Below are 19,331 nucleotides of genomic sequence, written 5' to 3'. Positions count from 1 at the left end.
CTTGGTATAGCAGGGTTGTCCCCCAGTCCTCCCTCCAATGCACAAGGCCTATGCCTCAAGTTGCCTGCAATGCTGGGGGCTCCCCAGGGTCTCTCCCTCTCAGGCCTGACCCTGCCCTGCCCCAGACACAGCTGGAGAGGACTTGGCCTCCAGGTCTCCCCACATTCTCTGGGCTAGTGAGCTCTTGGTAGACCATCCCACCTCTCCTCCTACTCCTGAGTCCTCAAACCTGGGAGGGGACCTCTGAGTTGTGAGCCCTGTCCAGGAGCCTGGGGGATGGGGTGCATCTGGGGCTCCACGAGGGAGGAGGTTGATGGGGGCAGACGCAGGAGGTGCCTAGTGGGGGGTGACGGGCAGGGGAGGGGAGGGCTACTGCTTTTGCCAGATTTGTCTGGGGCAGGCTCGTAGTGCTTGGATTCTGTACTCCTGAGGAGCCGCGCCATCGCCGCTTTAAGAAGGGGTCTCGCGTCCCTCCCCAACTGGCGCGAAGCCCCCCCCCCCCAGGGAAGGAGGGAGAGGCGGCGCAGCTGTATCTTGGAGGGGCGGAGCTGGGCCAGGGGGTGGGGGTGGGGGGCGCCCGGGGCTGAGGGGCGGGTGACTGCGGGGTGGGACCTGGCTGGCGGCGGTCGGGAGCCTGTGGGGCGGGGTCGGGGGCCGCCTCGGGGTGGGGCCTCGCGGAGCCGGCCGAGAGCGGGCGGCGGCGGGGGCGGGGGCGGCGGCGGGCCGGGGGGCCCCGCACCCCGCGCGCGCGGGTGGCTAGGGGTCCAGACTGGCGGAGGCGGCGTCCCGGGACGGCGCGGACCCCATGGGCTGCTGCTCCGGCCGCTGCGCGCTCATCTTCCTCTGCACTTTCCAGCTGGTGAGTGGCGACTCCTCCTCAGGTCCCGCGGTCCCAGCGCGCGGGGTGGGGGTGGGTTCCCGCCGGCGACGGTTCGGGCCCGCGGCCTTCTGGGGCCGAAGTTCGCCGCCGTCCGGGAAGGGTAGGGAGCCAGCGTCCTGCGCGCGACCCCGGTGGCCCCTCCCGCCAACCTCGAGTGCCCCGCTGGGTGTGTGCGCTCGTGGGGAAGGGGGCAGCCGCGGGGACCCGAGCGGCGCGGACAGGTGCCGGGAGGAACAGAAGCCTTCGGGCGGGGCTCCTGGACCCTGCTGTCGCCGGCGCCTCGGGCGGGGCGCGTCCTTGGGCGGAGGGGGAGCCTGGCCCGCGCATGAGTCGGGTAGTCGGTCGCGGTCGCGGAGGGGCGCTGCTGCGCGCGGCGTCCGCGAGTGTCGGAAGGCGCGTGTGGCCCCGAATGTGCGCGCAGGGACCGTGTGCCTGTGTGTGTGCGCGCGTTCCCTGTACAAAGCCAGCGCCAGGCCCTTGGGTGAGCGGCGGCGGCCCATTTCTAAAGCCTGACAGCCTGGGGCTGGGGGCGTGCTTGTGAGTTTGCGAGTACGTGAGTCAGCGGTGTGTGAGCGCGGCCTCGTCTGCCCTTGGCGCCTCCCAAGCTGGGGGATGTGGCCCCCTCGCCCCTTCCCTGTCCTGGAGAGGTGCGGAGGAGAGAAGAGGTGCGAGCTGGTGCCCAGAGTTGCACTTGGGCGCCTTTTGTGTTGGGGATTAGCTGGTCCTCCGGATCCAGAGTTTTGTCAGAGAACGTGGGCATCCCTCCAACAAGTTTCCGTTTTGCCCTGGGAGATCCAGGCCGCCTGGTCAGAGCTCCAGGCCGCCTGGTCAGTCCCATTCCCAGAGCCCAAGGCCCTGGGTGGGGGTGGCAGAGTGCCAAACTGAGGTCCCTGGCCACAGGCCTGGGGAGGAGATGCTGGTGAGCCCTGGGGTCTCCCATCTTAAAAAGGAAATGCTGCCTTGTTAAGGTCAGGCTGGGTGGGCTTCTGGCTCAGCCGGGCAGGGGGCTTCCTTCCCTGGAAGCTTGAAGGCTCATGGAGGATGAAGTTTTAAGCAGAAAGCCCTCCCACACACAGGGCATCCTGTCCTTTGCCTGTCCATTGCGTGGGGGTGAGGGTTGCGCGCAGAGTTGGCAGGGGGCTGAGATACCAGGCTGGTGTGTCCCATGTGGAGGAAGGAAGGAGTGGCTAGAGGCTCCCTGTGGGCGCACACTCAGTGTTTTGGAAGGCTGAGGGGGTGGGGGTGATGGGAGGATGGGGGAGGTGGACATCTACAGGGTTTGTGCTGGACAGATAAGGTTGGGAGGAAGCTCTGGGCTTCGCCAAAGGCTAGAGCCCAAGGACTACTCCACCGGCAGCAGGGAGCTACCTCCGTCTTGGAGCAGAGGTGTCCCCCACTCTGTTTTGGTAGGAGGCTCCTGGGGGTGGGGTGGGGGAGCAGGAGAGGAGAAGGAAAGGTCTATGTGATGAAGGACGGCGAGGGGCCCAGGCTGATCAGGAGGTCAGCAGTCTGGTCACGTCTGGACATCATGAAGCAGAGTGGCCTTCGGGGGTTAGTGTGACTTTGGTTTCCATGTGTTGAGTTTGGTGTGTGGGATGTAGTCAGGATTGACTTGTGACCTGGGGCTCCGGGCAGCAGAAATAGATGTACTGGGTGAGGGATGTGGCCTCGGGGCTTGAAGGCTCAGGGAGGGTCATTTGCCTGTTTCACCTCCACAGTGGACAGTGGACGGTGCACGGGGGGGTACCCCCACAGGTCCCGGAGAAGTTGCCTGCCGCCAAGGGCCGCAGGCTCCCCTGGACGCGGGGCTTTTTGAAGACTCTGGGTCTCAGCCAGGCAAGTTCTAGGGCCGGGGCAGAGCTGTGTCCCCACATGGCCAGTTGGGCCCCAGCTGAAGAGCAGCGGAGAGCCACGAAAGGCCTTCAGTCCTGGCCACCCCTGTGCTTCCTCTGCTGGGGGGAGGGGGAGGCAGAAGGAAGAGCTCTGACACCACCCACCGCTCTGGTCACCGCATGTGGGGCGGGGGCGCCGTGGGGGGGGTCCTGTGGCTTTTCTTTTCTCTTTTTGACAAGCGTGAGAGTTTTCTCATTACCGAGCTAGTGGACAAAGGCCCGAGCACCTCTTCCGCGAGCCCTCTCCCTGAGGAATAGCGTGAGCTTTGCCCGCTCTGAGCCAGGCGGGGCACACTGTGATGGTTTCCCAGGCTGTGCCGCCACGCGGACGGGAGGGAAGCCACGCGGTTTAGGGTGGGTGGCCACTAGAGCTCAGTCACTCGTCTTTTCCCTGCCTCGAGAACGTGGCCACCGAGCCACACGGCACCATGGAGTGCTAGGCCTTTCGGTGCGTGGCTCAGAAACGAAAAGGCCCCCGCCTTGCTGGACAGGTGCGCGAGCCGTAGGGTCCGTCGGGAACACAGCCAGTGGCAGGGACGCACCTCCAGTCCGGGCACGAGCCTGGACCTTGGAGAACAGGGCCGGCGTGACACGGTGCGGGGCTGGGGGAGCTGGGAGGGGACCTGAGTCTCCCCCGCGTGCGTGGCACTCTGGCAGGGGTGCTGGGCAGGGCATGTACGCCAGCCCCTCGGTTAGGGTCGCCTGGACCAGAGAGGAGGCCTGGGGCTCAGAATGTCATTTCGTTCAGTCGAGAGCAGATGGTGCTGGCCGGCCGTGCCCGTGAAGGCTGTGATGTGCACACACATGTGTGCGCGTGTCTGCGTGTACACGCGTGTGCATGTCTCTTTCTCCTTGCCCCCAGGGCCCCGCATCACAGCGTAGGCCCTTCATGCTTGGGACCCTCGCCCACCTCCAGAGCTTTGCCCTCGTACCAGTCCCTCCACTCGCCCCTCCCCACCCACCACACCCATCTGAGCCTGGCCAGGCTTCCCCTGCCCACCCAGTCCCTGACCCCTCAGGCCCAGGGTCGTGGGGCTGGCCAAGAGCTCAGGTCCGAGTCCCCCACCCTCGGCTGTCCGGTCAGGCTGGGCTGGGCTCTCATGAGGCAGGGGAGGCAGGATCTCTGCCCCCAGGCGCCTGTCTCTTTTCCCCCAGTCGGTGTAGCTGAGGAAGTTCTGTTACTCCGCCCGGCACCGGGACCCAAGCCGGGTGGGGGCTGCTGCCCCCTGGCCCGTGATGGGGCGCATGGAGGGCTGGGCGGTGGGCTGGCGCAGGGCGACCTCTGGTGAGCCAGGAGATGGGGGTCCTGGGGAGGGGGCTTCATTTCTGCTTGTCCTCGTCCCCTGAAAACAGCTCGGTGGTCCGGTCTCCACTCTGTGCCGTGACTCAGAACCCTACTGCGTGCTTCCTTCCACGAGGGAGCTCTGGTGTCTCTTCCTGTGGGGTCCTCGCCTGGGATAATTCTTTTTTCTGTTTTTAAGATTTACTTGTTTATTTGAGAGAGAGAACGTGAGCAAGGGGAGGGGCAGAGGGGGAGGGAGACAGAGTCTCCAGCCGACTCCCCGCTGAGCGCAGAGCCCGACGCGGGGCTCGATCCCACGACCCTGAGACCATGACCTGAGCCGAAACCAAGAGTCGGCTGCTCAAGAACTGAGCCACGCGGGCGCTTCTACTTGCATAATTCTTTCACTGACTTGGCCTTTGTTAGCTGTGACCCTGTCTTGGTTCAGGTGGTGGGAGGAGGAGGCCCCAAGCCTGAAGCTTTCTTTCGTTCCCATGTTTGTGGTGCTGTGAGGTGGGCCCCAGCTCCCGTCCGGGTGAGGCTGCAGTGAGGATGCCCGGCTGACGCTCTTCTCGGAGAGACTCAAGCAGTTCTGTGCTGAGCTTTTGTTTTCAAGCTCTAGCGTCCAGAGGGGCACGCGGATCCAGCTGCTCTTTCCTGATGGGGTCGATGAGCTTCCGTCACGGCGGAGGTGGCCCTCTGAGTGGGTGCCGTGCTGGTTGGGTCCTGCGCCCCGTGCCCCCATCCTGGCCAGTGTGGATGTCCCAGGGCAGTTTCTCTGTCCTTCTGACTCAGCCTTGAACTGCAGCCAGGACATCCTGCCTCGTGGAAGGGGTGGCTATGCCCCTGGCCTCTGAGACCGGGACTGGCTGCCCCAGAGTGACCTGGAGATGCTGGGGGGGCCTCTGAGAGCGAGAGGTGCAGCACGCCGAGGGCCGGTGCTGCTCCACAGACCTGGGAAGGCCGGGAGGAGGTGGACCGCCCCCCCCCAGCCGGCCCTGGGGGCAGGGAAGGGGGCTGGAGCGTTGCTAGAGGAAGGGGCTTGAAGCCCATGAGCCATGCACACGGGGAGTGGTGCGTACACACATGTGTGCGTGTTGGGGGAGTGGGGGTGGGCGTGGGGGCCCCACGTTTTGAAAAGATCAGTGCAGGCTTTGGGAGCCAGTGAAGCGTGAGCGTTTTCTCTGTCCTGAACTGAAAAGAAGGCTACGGGAAGGGTGGGAGGCAGGAGGCCAGGCAGCAGCTGGTGAGCAGACTGTGCCCCCGGGGCCACTTTCTCTGTGGGGGAAGGACGGCTTGGAGGCCCTGGTGAGTGTCCCTCCCTCAACCGCGGGCTCGTGCCACGGATGGATGCCCTGGGAGGGGACAGACAGACAGACTTGCATGAGCACACCGTGGCAACACTGACGGCAGAGTCCACGTGGTGAAGGTGGCCGTCCCGTGGGCAGCTGGGTCTCTGTGCGTCCTGCCCGGCGTGCCCACGGCCCTGAGTCAGCCCTCCTCCCCTGTTCCTGACCTGCTAGTGCCCTCTGACCTCTGTCCCCTTCCTGGGAGGCCACCGGGCAGGAACACCCCTAGCCCCAGGGATGTCCCCTGGGGTCCACAACCGTGGGCACAGAGGACACAGGGCGTGGTCGGGGAGGCCACAGTCAGACAGCATCAGAGGGGGGACGGGGGCCCACAGTCTTCCCAGCAGCTGCCCAGCCCCCTGCTCTTCGCTCTGAGGGCATTCCAGTGAGGGGAGGGGCCGGGCCCAGGGGTCCTAGCTGCCCACTGGGGACTCGGGCTCCGACTGAAGCTTTCTTAACCACAGAGACGGCGCCGCACACCCTTCCAGAACTTTACTGAGCATTCGAGACGGTGTTGGTAATGGACCACTCATTCTCTGCACAACAAGCGGGGGCGGTGGGGGGTCTAGTGACCTGCCGGACCCTGGGTACACCCACTGGGCATTGAGAGCAAAGTAGGAGACAAAAGGTGGGGGCTTGGCTGGCCCTGGTTCTCCTCGGAGCCGTCCGTGTCTTGGGAGACAATGCCCATCACCTCCTGGCCAAGCCGCCCGGCCTCAGGGGGCTGGTCTGGAGCAACCCACCCACGGCAGGCCTGCGGGGCGGGAGGGCTGTGGCACGCAGGAAGGTGGCCCAGAGCCTGGCATGTGCCCTGCCCGCGGGCCCGCTCCCCAGTCCCCACTCCCAGCTGTCTCCTAGGACGGACCAGCCTCTGCAGGGCATACTTGGAATGTCCCCCTGCCAGAGTCCTCCTGGAAATATCCGCCACCCCTTTGGGGCCATACACAGCGGCCAGCAGGGCCCAGGATGCACCCACAGCAGCTGTTTCCGGGGCAGGTCGGGGTCCTGTGAGGAGCCAGGGTGGAGGCAGGGCCAGGGGCTCCTGCAGGGGTGCAGGTGCGAAGTCCACGAAGGTCCACCCTGCCAGGCTCTGTCCGTCCCTCGCTGCGGTGCGGGGCAGTGTGGGGCCTGGAGGCCTGCCGGCCCGCTCGCTCATGGTTCCAGCCCACCCAGCCTGTGGGAGGGACCTGAGGGCGGCTTGCTCGGAGGGGCTCTCCTCGAGGAGTCAGCAGGCGGCCCCCACGCAGCCCACCCAGCTGAGCTAGCTCTGGGTCGGGGACTGGCTCTCCCCGTGCCAATGGTGTGCTGGTGAGTGGGGCGCAGGGGAATCGCGGAGTGCAGCCAGGAGCCCTGCCGGGATGCCGTCCCTTCGCTGCCGCTGTCCCTTCCAGGACATGGCCAGTCCCCTCCAACCCCTGCTGGACGCGCCTTGTCTTGCACATGGACGGGAAGGTGCCGGCTCGGGTGCAGTGGATTGGGCCGTGTTTTCTCCCAGTGTATACGGTCCTGGTTTTTCCTGGTGATGGGCCAGGTCCACAGAACGCGTGAACGAATGCGTGAACACGTGGGTGCGTTCTGGAGTCGTGACTGCGATCAGAGGCAGCAGGTCTCCCCTGCGGATTAAATATCACCTTCCTGCGCTGCCTGGCTGGCTCGGTCAGGAGAGCATGTGACTGATGCCCTCAGGGTCGTGAGCCCCACGCCGGGTGTAGAGATCACTAACAAAACAAAGACACAGACCTTAAAAACAATCGAGCTCCCCAGATGTCTCTGAGTGCCTCCGGTCGGTCCTGTTGGCCGCGCCTGCAGGGCTGGAGGGCGGGAATCCACCACAGTCCGTGGAGTGAGGACAGAGCCCAGTAGACGGGGAGGGTGCTGCCCTGAAGGCCACAGAGCCTCAGCGTCCCCTTCCTGCCGAGAGTGGCCCAGAGCCACGTGACTTGGCCTCAGGCATCCTGCCCTGGGTTGGTGGTTGGGCCTGCAACCACATGAGTCAGAGCGGCCCGGCGTTCCCACGCTTGGGTTGAGGGAGTCCAGGATGGAGGGGACGGTGCTTGCCCAAAGAGGGCCTTTCAAGGCAGAAGGGACACCCCAAGGTGAGGCTTGGGGGCCAGATGCATTTGGAGATTTTTGTTGGAAGGCCCAAGACCATAGCAGATGCTGGGTGGTGGTGATTGGGTGGGAGAGGCAGGCCGGGGGGCGCCCTCGGGGGCCCGCTGCCCCTCAACTGCCCACTACCCCTAGGTCACTGCCTTGGAGCGGCAGGTGTTCGACTTTCTGGGCTATCAGTGGGCACCCATTCTGGCCACCTTCGTCCACATCGTCATGGTCATCCTGGGGCTCTTGGGCACCATCCAGTACCGGCCTCGCTACATTGTGGTGGTGAGTTCATTGTGCTCCCGCACCCCTCCCACGGGCAGGTGGGGTGGGATGACCAGCATGGGGGCCTCGGGCGGCATCATGTCCTAGAAACCACCAGAACATCCCGGGAAGTCTGGGATTCAGCTGCTCCACCCTGAGACCTATCCTGGGGTGGGCTCGGGGAAGTCCTCCTCCAAATGGAGCATGCTGGCTGCCAGACTTGGGGACCAGAGTCCCCCCGGTTCAAGTCTCCTCCAAGGGTGCTCTGAGTTCACCTTCTCCACCTCTCCCCTCTCTTAACTTTCTAGTACGCGGTGTGGACGGCCATCTGGGTCACCTGGAACGTCTTCATTATCTGCTTCTACCTGGAAGTGGGGGGACTCTCAAAGGTGAGTAAGTCGAGGGGTTGTGGCCAGGCCCCCGTGAGCATTACACGCACCTGCTTGTTGGTCACTGTCCCCCGTGGTCTGTTCCTGGCTCTGGCCCTGGCGCCCAGGACAGCCCTGGCCTGCAGGAGGGACTCAGTAAAGGTTTGGGGAAGACTAGTGATTTGATGGGTCGACAGGGGGCTGTGGGCACTGGTGGGCAGTGGCCTTGGAGGAGGGGCCCTGGAGCCAGGGCAGTGCCGGGCAGGAGAGGCAGGGCTGGGGGCCAGGGAGCAGAAGGACCAGGGCTGCGAGGCTGCAGGTGGGAACACCTCTAGGGAGCCAGGCTCTTTCAAATGCTGGTCAAGCCCACCGGTCTCTCCCGTGGAGGCGGGGGCCCGCATCCAAGCCACGGTTTGCGGGGAGTGTTGGTGGTGAACAAATCCTGAGCGGCGGTTTTGGGCACTTTGTCCATGAGGTTTTATTTCACTGTTGCCTGAAGCTCCGAGCCAGGGACGCGGGTGGGGTTTGACTCCAGGTAGGCCGCGGGGCAGACTGGCCGTTGCTCTGTGGGGTCACACCTGGGGCAGGGGGTAGGGAAGACAGACGTTAGTTCAAACACTTAAAATGGCAGCCATGGCCAAAGCCATGAAGGAGGGGCCCGGAGCACCGTGAGAACACACCCCCAGGGTCTGACCTGGGCAGGGAGGCCTTCCTGGAGGAGGGGGTGTGAGCCGGGTAGGGGGCCAGGGCAAGCAAAGGGAGGCCTGCTTGCAGGGGAGTGGCTGAGAGGGCCTTGGGGTCCCTGCCTCCCTTGGGGGGCCCACACTGGACTGTGACGGGTGGGTGGGCAGGGTCCCTGCTGCTCACCTGCTCCCACGCTCACCCCCAGGACAGCGAGCTCCTGACCTTCAGCCTCTCCCGGCACCGGTCCTGGTGGCATGAGCACGGCCCGGGCTGCCTGCGTGAGGAGCCAGAAGCTGGCCTGGGGCCCCCGGATGGACCGGCCTTGGGGCCAGGCGTTGGCTGTGTCCTGGAGCGTGGCTACGCCGAAGCCCTGCACAGTGCCCTGCAGATCCTGTTGGCGGTGAGTGGGGGGGGCCGGGGGAGGGGCTCACCCCGCTCTTGGGCCAGGCCTCCCACTTTGCCTCCTCTGGGTCCCCCTCCCTGCCAGTAGAGCCTCAGCGGGCTGCTCTGTGAAGTGGGCTCGGAACGAGCTCCAGCCCCAGCGGGGGCGTGCGGAGGAAAGAAGGGACAGACCCATAGGCTCTGCTGGTGCTGTGGGGGGGGCAGGGGACCACACTGGAGGTATCTGACGCCCCTGCCGGCCCTGGAGGCTCCTTCCCAGCCTCCTCCAAGTCAGAACGGACGCCTGACGGTCGGGGGGGTGGAGACGCAGCTTGGCCGCACTGCTGTGTTGATGGGGGGCTGTGACCCTGTGAATAAAACGACAGGATTCCCAGTCACATCTGAACTTCAGACCGACACCGAGCAAGTTTTCGCGTACGTGCGTCCCATGCGGTGTTTATGACACACTCTGACGCTGACACTGTTCATCATGTATCTGAAATTCAAATTTAAGTGGGTGTCCTGTATTTTATCTGCAAGTCCCGAGCAGAGGAGGGGTTTCATGCAGGGGCCGGGAGTGGGCACGAGAGTCTGCAGGCCTCAGGAGCTGAGCCGGCGCCTGGCACCCTCTGCCCCATCCAGGCTGGGCGAGCAGTTCTCCTGGGGACTGATTCTAGCGATAAACCCGTGGCTTCTCCAAGCCTCAGTTTCTCTTCTGCGACCCAGACAGTTAGCCCCCACCCCCCACGGAGGTCTGGGCGCCTGGCTTCTGACTCCCACGGAGGGGCTCTGGGGCTAGATGGGCAGGAGGGAGGAGGATTGAAGCACCAACTGCGTGGGAGGCCGGGGTCCTCGGCAGAGCGCCCCCGGCTTGCTGCTAGGGTCCGGGGTCTGCACTGAGCACCGAAGCGCTAAGCCTCGTGGAGCCCGTGAGGGTGTGGCAGAAGCTACTTCTACCCACGTTCACGAGCCCTGTTCTGAGGGGAGAGTCTGAAATCCGCTGCAGAGCGGCACTCCGGCTGGCTGCAGGTCGGGTGGGGCAGGGCGCGTGGGGGCGCAGGGCACCAGCACACGGCGTGGCTGATGTCGCCCCCTCATTCTCCTGTGCCTGCCTTGTGTCCCCCGCGTGTGGATGGGGAAAACCAAAGCCAGCGAGGGCGACCGCGGGTACGGAGCTGGACCCCCTGTAGGAGCTGTTGGCTGCGGCTGTAACGTATTATCCTGAAACATCGTGGCTTGAGACAATAAATCTTTCCGCGGGCCTGGAGTCTGGGAATGGCTTAAACGGCTGCTTCTGGCTTGAGGTCATTCACGAAGCTACAGTCAGTGGTGGGCGGAGGCTCCGGTCACCTGAAGGCTGGACCGGAGCTGAAGGTGCTGCTCCAAGGAGGCCCCTGCACGTGGGCTCTCCCCAGGGCTGCTGGGGCGTCCTCACCATGGGGCGGCTCGTCCTGCAGGGCGAGCAGGTGGAGAGGGACGGGGAGGGGCAGCTGCATGGCCTCTGAGACCTGTCTTGGACATCACACTCGGTCATTTCTGGAGGATCTCAGTGTTTGCACAGGTCAGCCCTGGTCAGGGTGGGAGACGGCCCCACAGGGCGTGAGCTCCGGGGAGGCCCACCAGGACGGCCCCGGGGCTTCTGCAGGAGCACTGACTCTCCCTGCTGTTGGTTCGCTGCTGGGACAAGGCAGATGGGGCCCAGAGTCCCATCTTCCACCAAGGCCCAACGTCTCTGGATTTGAGCCCTGGGGAGACTCTTTCTCCCCACCATCTCCCCCAGAGAGATAAGGACCCATCTGAAGAAGAGGAAGATGGAGGCCCATAGTCTGACTTGAGATCAGACAGCTGGCTGCAAGGAGCTCGAACCCAGATGAGGCCGTGGCGGGGAAAGGGGGGTGACAAGCCCTGTTCAGGGAGTGGGGGGCACCTGCAACATGCCCTCCTTTGGGACTTGGGTGGCTGTGGACACAACTCTCTGGTCAGTAGAGCCCAGGCTGGCCTTGACCGTGAGCATGTGGCCTCTGTATTCCAGAAAGCATGGCCCCGTCACCAGGCCCCTCAAAGCTGGGGCCCGGGAAATCCCCTGTGGGCCGCAGCCCCTTCCTCTCTCTCAAAGCCTCCAGGAGCGTCCCCTGGAGGCTGTTCCAGGGCCCAGACGTGATGAGTGTCCCTCATCCGGTGCCACCTTCAGTGGGCTGCGTCCCCGGTGGGTCTGGAGCTTGTCCTGAGCTCACACACCCAGAGGCAGATCCTGTTACAAGGATGCTGTCTGCCCTGGGGTGCTTCTCAGCCGGGGGTCTTGCAGGGAGCTCGTCCTTTCCTGGGCGGAGGGGGGGAGCCTTATCCATGGATGGTTGTGTGAGACAACAAGACTGGATGTGAGTCTCAGGGGCAGAGATCAGGGATCATGGAAGGAGCACGAAGAAACAAACTGTGGACCCAGAGGTGGTCAGACAGCCGGGAGGGCCCCGGAGAAAGGGGAGGTCGGGGAGCATCTCCGAAGGCTGGCTGTGCAGCCCTGCGTAGGCGCTTTCCCTGTGTGGCGAAGGGAGAGGCTCTGGGAAGAGCTGGGCTGGTGCCTGCGAGGCCCCTGGAGCCAGAGTCCGTGCTGGGCTCCTCCCTGAACAGGACGCCGGCTGCTCCATGCACGGCCAGGCCACGCCAGCCAGGCCACGTGAGCAAGGCCACGCCAGCCAGGCCAGATGGATTTCCGGCTTTACAACCCTGTAGTCCCCCAGGGCCACCGTAACAAAGCACCGGTGACAGGCCGCTGGAAACATTTATTTTTCTCAGTTCTGGAGGCGGGACTCCAAAATCAAGGTGCCGCAGGGTTGGTTCCTGCCAGGGGCGCAGAGGGAGGGTCTGTCCCGGCCGGCGGATGCGGCTCTGTCTTCTCACAGCCTTCTTCTTCCTGTGCATTTTCTGCATCAGATCTCATTACCCCTTTCCTTAAATCTCAGCAGTCACTGACTTTAGGGTCCTCCTGGAGGACTCACGTGGCAGAGTGCTGCCCCTGGGGACTGGCCGGGCCCCTTTCTGAAGCTGCGTGTCGTGCAGGCTGTGGTGAGTCGTGGAGGGTCAGGCCAGGCCAGGGACAGGCCCAGCAGGCTTTGCTGGCCCCTGGGGAGGCGGGGCAAGGGACCTCCTGAGCTGACTGTCCAACGGGACCCACTTACTCCTGTCCTGCCCCACTTCTGCCACGCTCCCTGAGCCCACGTGGGTCACAGGAGGCCCACAGAACCTAAGGCCTAGTGGTAAGGAGCCAGATGGTTTCGCCCCAGAACCTCGGAGCGTTCATCCAGGTGAGCCTGGCACCACGCAACAGAGTCCAACCTGGCTAGAGGTTCTCCAGCCCTGGACAGTGCTGACGACCTGGGTCCAGCTGGTGCCACCTTAGTGAGCCACTTAACCTCTCTGTCTCAGCTTCCTGTTCTGTAAACTGGGAAGCACTGGTGGGAGGGCCTGATGGGGGAAAGCAGGTAAAGGCTCCGGTAAACATACATGCAGTAGGTGCTCAGTTGGCGTTGGATAGTAGTTTCACGAACACAGCAAAGGACACGGGCAGCTCGGGCATGTCTGCTGCGGTCACTGGAGGAGGACACACGGGAGCTCGGGCGTGTCCGCTGCGGTCACTGGAGGGGACTGGTCAGATCTGGAGGCTCCTGACTTTGCCTGGTTCAAACAGTGGTGTCAATATCAATGTGTCCAGGTGGATTTTGGATTTATAGGACAGAGGTTCTGCAACCAGCAGCTGACATTGGAAAATGACTTCCGAATCTAGGGCCATCCATGGCTGTCCATGGGGGTCCATGGCATGAGAAAACATGGCAGTTCAGGTGGCCTGCACACTTCAGGGTTCCCTCCTGCCCGGGTTTTAGGCCCTACAGACAATCAGACTATGGGGCATTTAGGGTTCTGCCCCCATAGCCAGGAACCAGAGCTGCCCTTCCCTCTGTGCTGCGGACCTCACTCACTGATATAAAATGAGGGCCACGGTTACCTGAAAATGCGTGGGAACCCAGGTGCCTTCCTTCGAAAGGAGAAAGAACCAACTTGACAAGGATACTCCTCGATGCTTCTGAAGTCATTTACAGAATTTGTGAAAAGGCAACAGGAAGGAAACTGGGGACTAACAAAGGAGGATTCCTGGTGGGAGTTTCCAACATGCTGGTGCTGGTACTGGAGGAGAGTTCCCCGTGTCAGTGGGAGAGACAACCACTGCGTTGCTGCCATCCTTCACCTGCAGGGATGGACGTTTCCCTCGTGAAATACGAGTTTCTAGATACTGGTCAGCTGGTACGTGCTTGGCCTCGCAGGAGCCAGCCCTCTGATGATTGTTTCGGAGGGCTTGGAGAGGCAAGCCCTTAGCTGGCTGGCCTGAAGTCTGGCTGGCAAGGAGAGAACCAGCCAAAGGAGGCAGAGGGCCCAGAGCTGGTGGAACGGGGTCTGCAGGTACTGCGGGCCTCTGGGAGCTCCGGGGAGGAGCTGGGGGTGGAGCGCGGACGACAGACAGGAGGTGGGTAGGCAGAGGGGTGGCCATGGGCTGGCCTCCCGCAGGACCCCGTGGAGAGAGAGCCCTGGGGTGGGAGGAGGTTTCAGCACCACGGCCAGCTCCGGCCCTGGGCCCAGCCGCACAGCAGCGCCCGGGAGGCTGTTTGGGAGGAGACCGGCTTGTCTGAGTCAGCACAGAGCGGGCCCACTGCCTGCTGCCTAGAAGGATGGGGGCTTCCAGAGCAGGGCACAGCACCTTGTCTCCTCCCTCCCGGCACTGAGGGGGACCGTTGGGCCTGATCTGTGCATGAAGAAACAAGACCAGAGCTCACGCAAACCCCTCAGGTCTCACCGCTGCTGGTGGAGGGCTGGCCACGCCCAGAAGGCTGCTGGAAACTCTGTCCTTCCCGAGGCCCGTGCTGCTGGCCACCTTCCTTCCCCCCTACCATTTCTCACCCCATCATGGGCTGTGCTAGTCTCAGACAGACCCCACCACCCTCTCCCAGAAGATCTGCTGGGGCTTCTCCGTAGCAGTCACCCCTGTGAAGCATCTTTTCTCTTTGTCCCCCTGACCAGTCAGGATCCCAGCAAGACCGAGATGGTGCACTTAGGTAAGGTCAGTTCCCGGGGGCTGGTGAAGGGGCTGTTCTAAGTGTGGGTGTCACGCCAGGGACCACACAGGCTATCCCACTCCCTTGGGTGCATAGCCACCGAGCTGTTGCCCCTCTGGCCTGCAGGGGTGTGGGGAGGAGTTACATCCAGACAGAGCTCTTTGGAGCTGTCCCCCTGCCCCTGGGAGGCAGCCCTGCAGAGAAGGGACCGAGGGATCCACGCTTTGTTTCTCTCCTTCCCCTCTCCTGCTGGGCTCCCCATTGGCCCACCCAAGCAGGAGGATGCTGGAGTCTGGACACCATCCACACCGCAAAGGGTGGAGAACGTGGAGGAGGGTCAGGTGGAGCACCTTCACGCCACCGCCATCAGACTCTTGCTCCAAGCTCCATCCTTGGGGTGGAGACCGTTGCTTGGTATGGGAGATGCTCAGAAGCCCGACAGCACAACCTCACCATCATCGGCAGCTTCCCAGCATCTGCGGTGGAGGCTGACTTTGCTTCCCTGGGCAGAGCCTCCCAGATGAGCTGGGGCTGCCGGCCCCTTCCAAGACCCCGTGAGCACACAGGGCTGTGGGCCTTTCATGGGAACCTCTAGCTGCCCTGTGGCATTGAGATGCGTTTTGCTGTCAAGTTATAAACAGGCAGTTCTGCTCAGGGACCACTCTGCGCTCTGGCTGTGAGTCAGGGCTGGTCCCCTCATTCTCATTTAAGGGGGATGCAGTTCCCTGATGGCGGTGAATGCCACACTTGGGAGGTGCTCACCCTTGGTTAGCATTGCCTGGGCCCCACAAGTGCGGAGAGACTGGACCATGGGCAGCGCCAGCCCCGCACCGTCTCGGCCAGAGCCCTTTCTCCCACAGTGGCCCCGGTGTCTGGGTGTCCATGGGGCACTTAATGCCTGCCTGCCCTCTCCCCTGAAGTCTGAGCGTCCTCCTGTGAGCCTGGCTGGGGAGCCTCTGCCCAATCAAACCCCTGACTCCCTTGGGACAACAGCCAGCCCTGTCCACTCTGCCCAGAACTGCCCGCTGAGCTGGGTCCTTGGCACTTTCAGCTGAACCATCCAGCTTGGCTGGCTCCAACTTCTCCAGCCAGGGCTGCATGTGGGCGCCCCCTCCCCAAGGAGGAGAAAGCTGGTGGTTGGCTGCTTACGGCAAGAGGCCCCGGGGATGATGGCCGGGCTGGAACTGGGGGGGTGGGTTCAGTTTGGGGGTCCATCAGCTGTGGTCGTGTCTCTGAGGGCTTCTCTCTGCAACTCAGCCTCATCTTCCCGACTCGTCCGTTGGCCAGCCCTTACCCCGCTCACCCTCATCCCTGCAGTGCCCCCCACAGAGGAAGTCAGACGCCGCCTGGAACATCAAAGCTGGAGAAGTTGCACAGATCCGCTCTCCTTGTCCATTTTACAGACAAGGAAACAGGCCTAGGAGGGGCTGTGGCCTCATGGTCCGGACGCACTGGGGCTTCTGTCCCCACACCTCGAGCTTGCCTTGTCCTCATCCCGACCTCTGGGTGTCTTTCAGCTCGTGGGCTTCATCTATGGCTGCTACATGGTCAGCGTTTTCACCGAGGAGGAGGACAGCTGTGAGTGGGCGGCTGCCGGGCTCCCACAACAGCCTCTTGGTGGCCTGGCCTGGACCCTCCAGGCAGTGGTGGCGGGGAGGGGAGCAGAAGGCTTGCAGTGACTCTGGCCATTCTCCTGGCCTGTCATCGTAAAGCCTGAGACCTCGCCTCTTAGATGGATCCCCCTGCCCTCAGGGGTCCTTGCCTGAGCAGAGGGGGTGGGGGGCCCAGCCACCTGAGAAGAGATGAGGAGGGGCCCCGGGCTGTGGGCACCAAGGGTCAGCTCATACCAAGCCCCCAGGTCCAAGGGCTCCTGTGCTGCAGAGCTGGTCCCCCACAGCCCCCACAGCAGCTGTGGGTGGAAGGTTGAACCCTCACCTGCAGAGGGATGGGCCCCTCGGCCTCCCTGCAGCTGAGATCGGGCCCTACTGGCTGTGGTGTCCCTATCAGGCCCTCAGTGCCCGCTGGACCTATCGGAGCAGTATTTTTGCTTCCTGCTCACAGAGGGGGGCCCCCTTGACCTTCCTCTGATTTATAACTCCAATGCTCAGGCACTCTTGTTGGCCCCGACTGCCCCTGGCTCTGACGTAGTTTCCTGGGAAGACTCTGCAGAGGACAAAGCTGGCGTGCATGGGGACTGGGTGCACCCAGGGGGCCTTGGCTCCCCTGGGCAGAACCCTCCTTGGGGTCAGAACGGGGATCCAGATTTTCTGTTCCCAGGAGTCAGGTGGCTGTGGGGCTGGCAGTCCATGTGTCCAAATGGCATCCTATACTGGAAGACCAGACTTGCTCTGGACCAGCCCCCAGATCCCCCAGCTGTCATGCTGTGTGACCCCCAAACCGTCATTCAGACCACTGCTGGCTGGGAGAGAACCAGAGGGAATTCACGTGTTGGTTACATTAAAATGTTTTGGGATGGGAGCCACACCTGGGGGTTCGGAAATGCGTTAGCTCTGCCCAGCAAGCCCAGCTACCCACTGGCTGCCCAGCACAGCTTCAAGGGGCAGGTGGCTGATGCTGGTGGACGTGGTGGGGGCAGGGTTGGGTCACAGTGAAGCTCTCCGAAGCCCCGAGGACCCGGGCCATCCCTGCAGGCCACCTCCCCCTGCTGAGCTCGTCAGTGTCCACTGGAATATTTTACCACGGGAGTCACAGTGTTCATCCTCCAGAGGGACATGGCCAGGTCTGGGCCGGGCCTGGGGCAGTGTCTGCCCTCCCCCGGGGCCCCCAGGCTCGCCCCCGCCCATGCCATCACCACACCAGGGCTTGTGGTTGGGTGTGTTCTCCGTTCTGCCATCTTTTCCATTGTTTGGGTCGTGGTTTCTTTCAGTTGATTTCATTGGTGGATCTGACCCATTTCCTCTCCACCATGTCAATGACAAGCCTTCCGACCTCTTGTTCAAGCAGGCGTACTTGTATGTCTGGCCAGCAGAGCCTGCCCCTGGCTGGGCCTAGCCGGTTGGGTTAGCACAGCCGTGAGGCTTCTCTCCTTGTGGAAGCCTCACCAGCCATCCGTCTGTCCATCCACCCATCCATCCATCCATCATCTGTTCGTCTACCTATGCCAGCTCTGGGCTGGGTATGGAGGTGTCAAGGCTCCGGGGCTCGGCCCCCACCCCCTGGAGCTCCAAGCCCAGCAGAGTCTATGGAGTTGGGTCTAGGACGGTTTTGTGCCAGGGGGCTGGGGGGGGGGCATGGAGAGGCAACGTCCCAGGAGGGCAACGTGGCTGTTCTCTAGGGGTCTCACTGCGGCAGGAAATTTGGGGTGTTGGTTTCTTTGGAGAATCAGGCTTCTTTCCTCTTAAAAAGCAGTGTCCAGGACCCTGCATCCTCCCAGGCTCAGGGTGGGGGTACCTGGGCCGCTGTCCACCTCCTCTCAAGCAGCCTTTGCCAGGTCCCACACATAATCCTGAAATTTGGGGTCCAAGAGCCAGTTGGGGGTCCTTCTCTCCATAGAGCTGGACTTGCTCCATCCCACGCAGGCCCTCGGACACAATCCTGCCCTTCCGGCGACGCCTGTGGCGGGGGACCCCGGCGCTCTTGGCAGCCTCACCCTTTCTGCCCTATAAGTGAAGGCCCATCTCAGCCAAGGGCCATCAGGGGTAGCAAGCGTCCCATCCCCGTGACAGGAGAGCCCTCACTCAGGCCGCCGAGCCAGGGCAGAGTATGAGAGCAGACACACGGGCACACGGGGCTCTGAAGGACTTCGCCAGGCTGCACGGGCCTCTGGGGATCTCCTCCAGCCATTGGAGCCTGGGTGGGCCCCTCACCCCACCCCCAGCCTGGTGGCCCAACCCTGCTGTCTGCAGACACAAGGCGGGGCCTGCCCAGAAGCCCCGTCCCCGCCAAAGGCCAGGAAGCCCTGGGCTGCTGGGATGTTGTCCCTTCTGCATTTGGGGCTCTCCAAGGCAAGAGGGCACAGCAGCCCCTGCTGAGGGCTGACTGCCCCAGCCTTCCTGCCCCGGTGCTAAGGGCTGCCCCTCAGGGTGCTCTGACCTCTGCCCACCCCCACCTTGCCCCCACAGGCCTGCATAAGTAAAGAAGCACCAATCCCTCCCGTGTGCGACCTCCAGGCCCAGGGACCACCGAAGACTGTGGGGAGACTCACCTGGCCTCCCTACTCTCAGGGCCCTGCAGGTGGCCAGAGCATCTGCCCCCGGGGCCAGGTGATGGGACACCAGCCAGGGCATCAGGGCCAGTGCCAGGCTTCGGATGGCTGCAACTTCAAAACAATTTATAATTTCCTTTTTCTTAAAAAACAAAAACAAAGAGAAGACACAGAAGCCTCCAGCAGCGCTGGGATCTCTGTCACCCACAGCCGGCCTGGGACTGCTGTCCGGCGAGCCCACCCTGGGTGCCTACGCCAGCCCCAGGCCCCCCGAGGCTGCACGCCCCGTGGCTGGGGGAGGGGTGGCCACAGGGACTTTGAGACAGGAAAGTGTGACCCCACCACGAAGGTCAGTGTAAACCCACAGTGACCCACCTGCCCCGAGCAGCCGGGCTCCTGATTAAATACTGCACACCCCAGCTGCCGTGAGCTGTCACCCAGACAAAGCCCCCACCTGCCCCAGGGGCCACCGATGGAGCCCTGGGGGGCTGCGGGGCTTGACCAGGAGTACAGGCTCCCTCTGCCCACAGAGCAAGGCGCTTCCTTGTCCTTAGCCGGCGGTGCTGTTCACAGAAGGGGTTTAAGCCCTGGTCCTGCAGCGTCCCCACAGTACCCCCAAATAGAAAGTAGAAAGGACGCTGCCCCGTAGACCTCCTTCCCTGAGACGCAGGAGTTTGGTGGAGAATTACAAGCTCAGTCTCCGAAGTGGCCCGGGGCTAGAGGTTTTAGAAGTCCTCACAACGCAGAGAAGAACAGAACGAGGGAGAGGAGAGGGGACGGAAGGGGCCCTGCTGGACACGAGGAGGCATGTGGGGAGGCGTGTGGCCGTGCTGCCCTGCTGGTGAGTGGGCGGGGGCGGGGGACCTT

General features: G+C 63.3%; 1 protein-coding gene across 1 annotated transcript; it reads left to right on the top strand.

The window, feature by feature from the left end:
• Window positions 1-775: 775 nt before the first annotated feature.
• Window positions 776-19,250, top strand: NKAIN4 (sodium/potassium transporting ATPase interacting 4). The gene is made up of 6 exons (XM_036084767.2): window positions 776-859; window positions 7,648-7,785; window positions 8,073-8,153; window positions 9,022-9,216; window positions 15,817-15,877; window positions 17,187-19,250. Exons 1-6 carry the CDS (start codon window positions 806-808, stop codon window positions 17,309-17,311), a joined length of 654 nt encoding a protein of 217 aa, XP_035940660.1. The 5' UTR covers window positions 776-805; the 3' UTR covers window positions 17,312-19,250.
• The last annotated feature ends 81 nt before the right edge of the window (window positions 19,251-19,331 follow it).

This window comes from Halichoerus grypus, chromosome 10 (genome assembly GCF_964656455.1).
Source record: "Halichoerus grypus chromosome 10, mHalGry1.hap1.1, whole genome shotgun sequence".
NCBI classification, from domain to species: Eukaryota; Metazoa; Chordata; class Mammalia; order Carnivora; family Phocidae; genus Halichoerus; species Halichoerus grypus.
This window is presented reverse-complemented; position numbering and strand designations above follow the sequence as displayed.

Excerpts from the sequence above, each read along its gene's own strand:
- NKAIN4 (XM_036084767.2), top strand. The coding sequence starts at position 806 with ATGGGCTGCTGCTCCGGCCGCTGCGCGCTCATCTTCCTCTGCACTTTC. Across the intron at positions 7,786-8,072 it reads GGCCTCGCTACATTGTGGTG|TACGCGGTGTGGACGGCCAT; the intron begins GTGAGTTCATTG and ends TTAACTTTCTAG. Across the intron at positions 9,217-15,816 it reads CCCTGCAGATCCTGTTGGCG|CTCGTGGGCTTCATCTATGG; the intron begins GTGAGTGGGGGG and ends GGTGTCTTTCAG.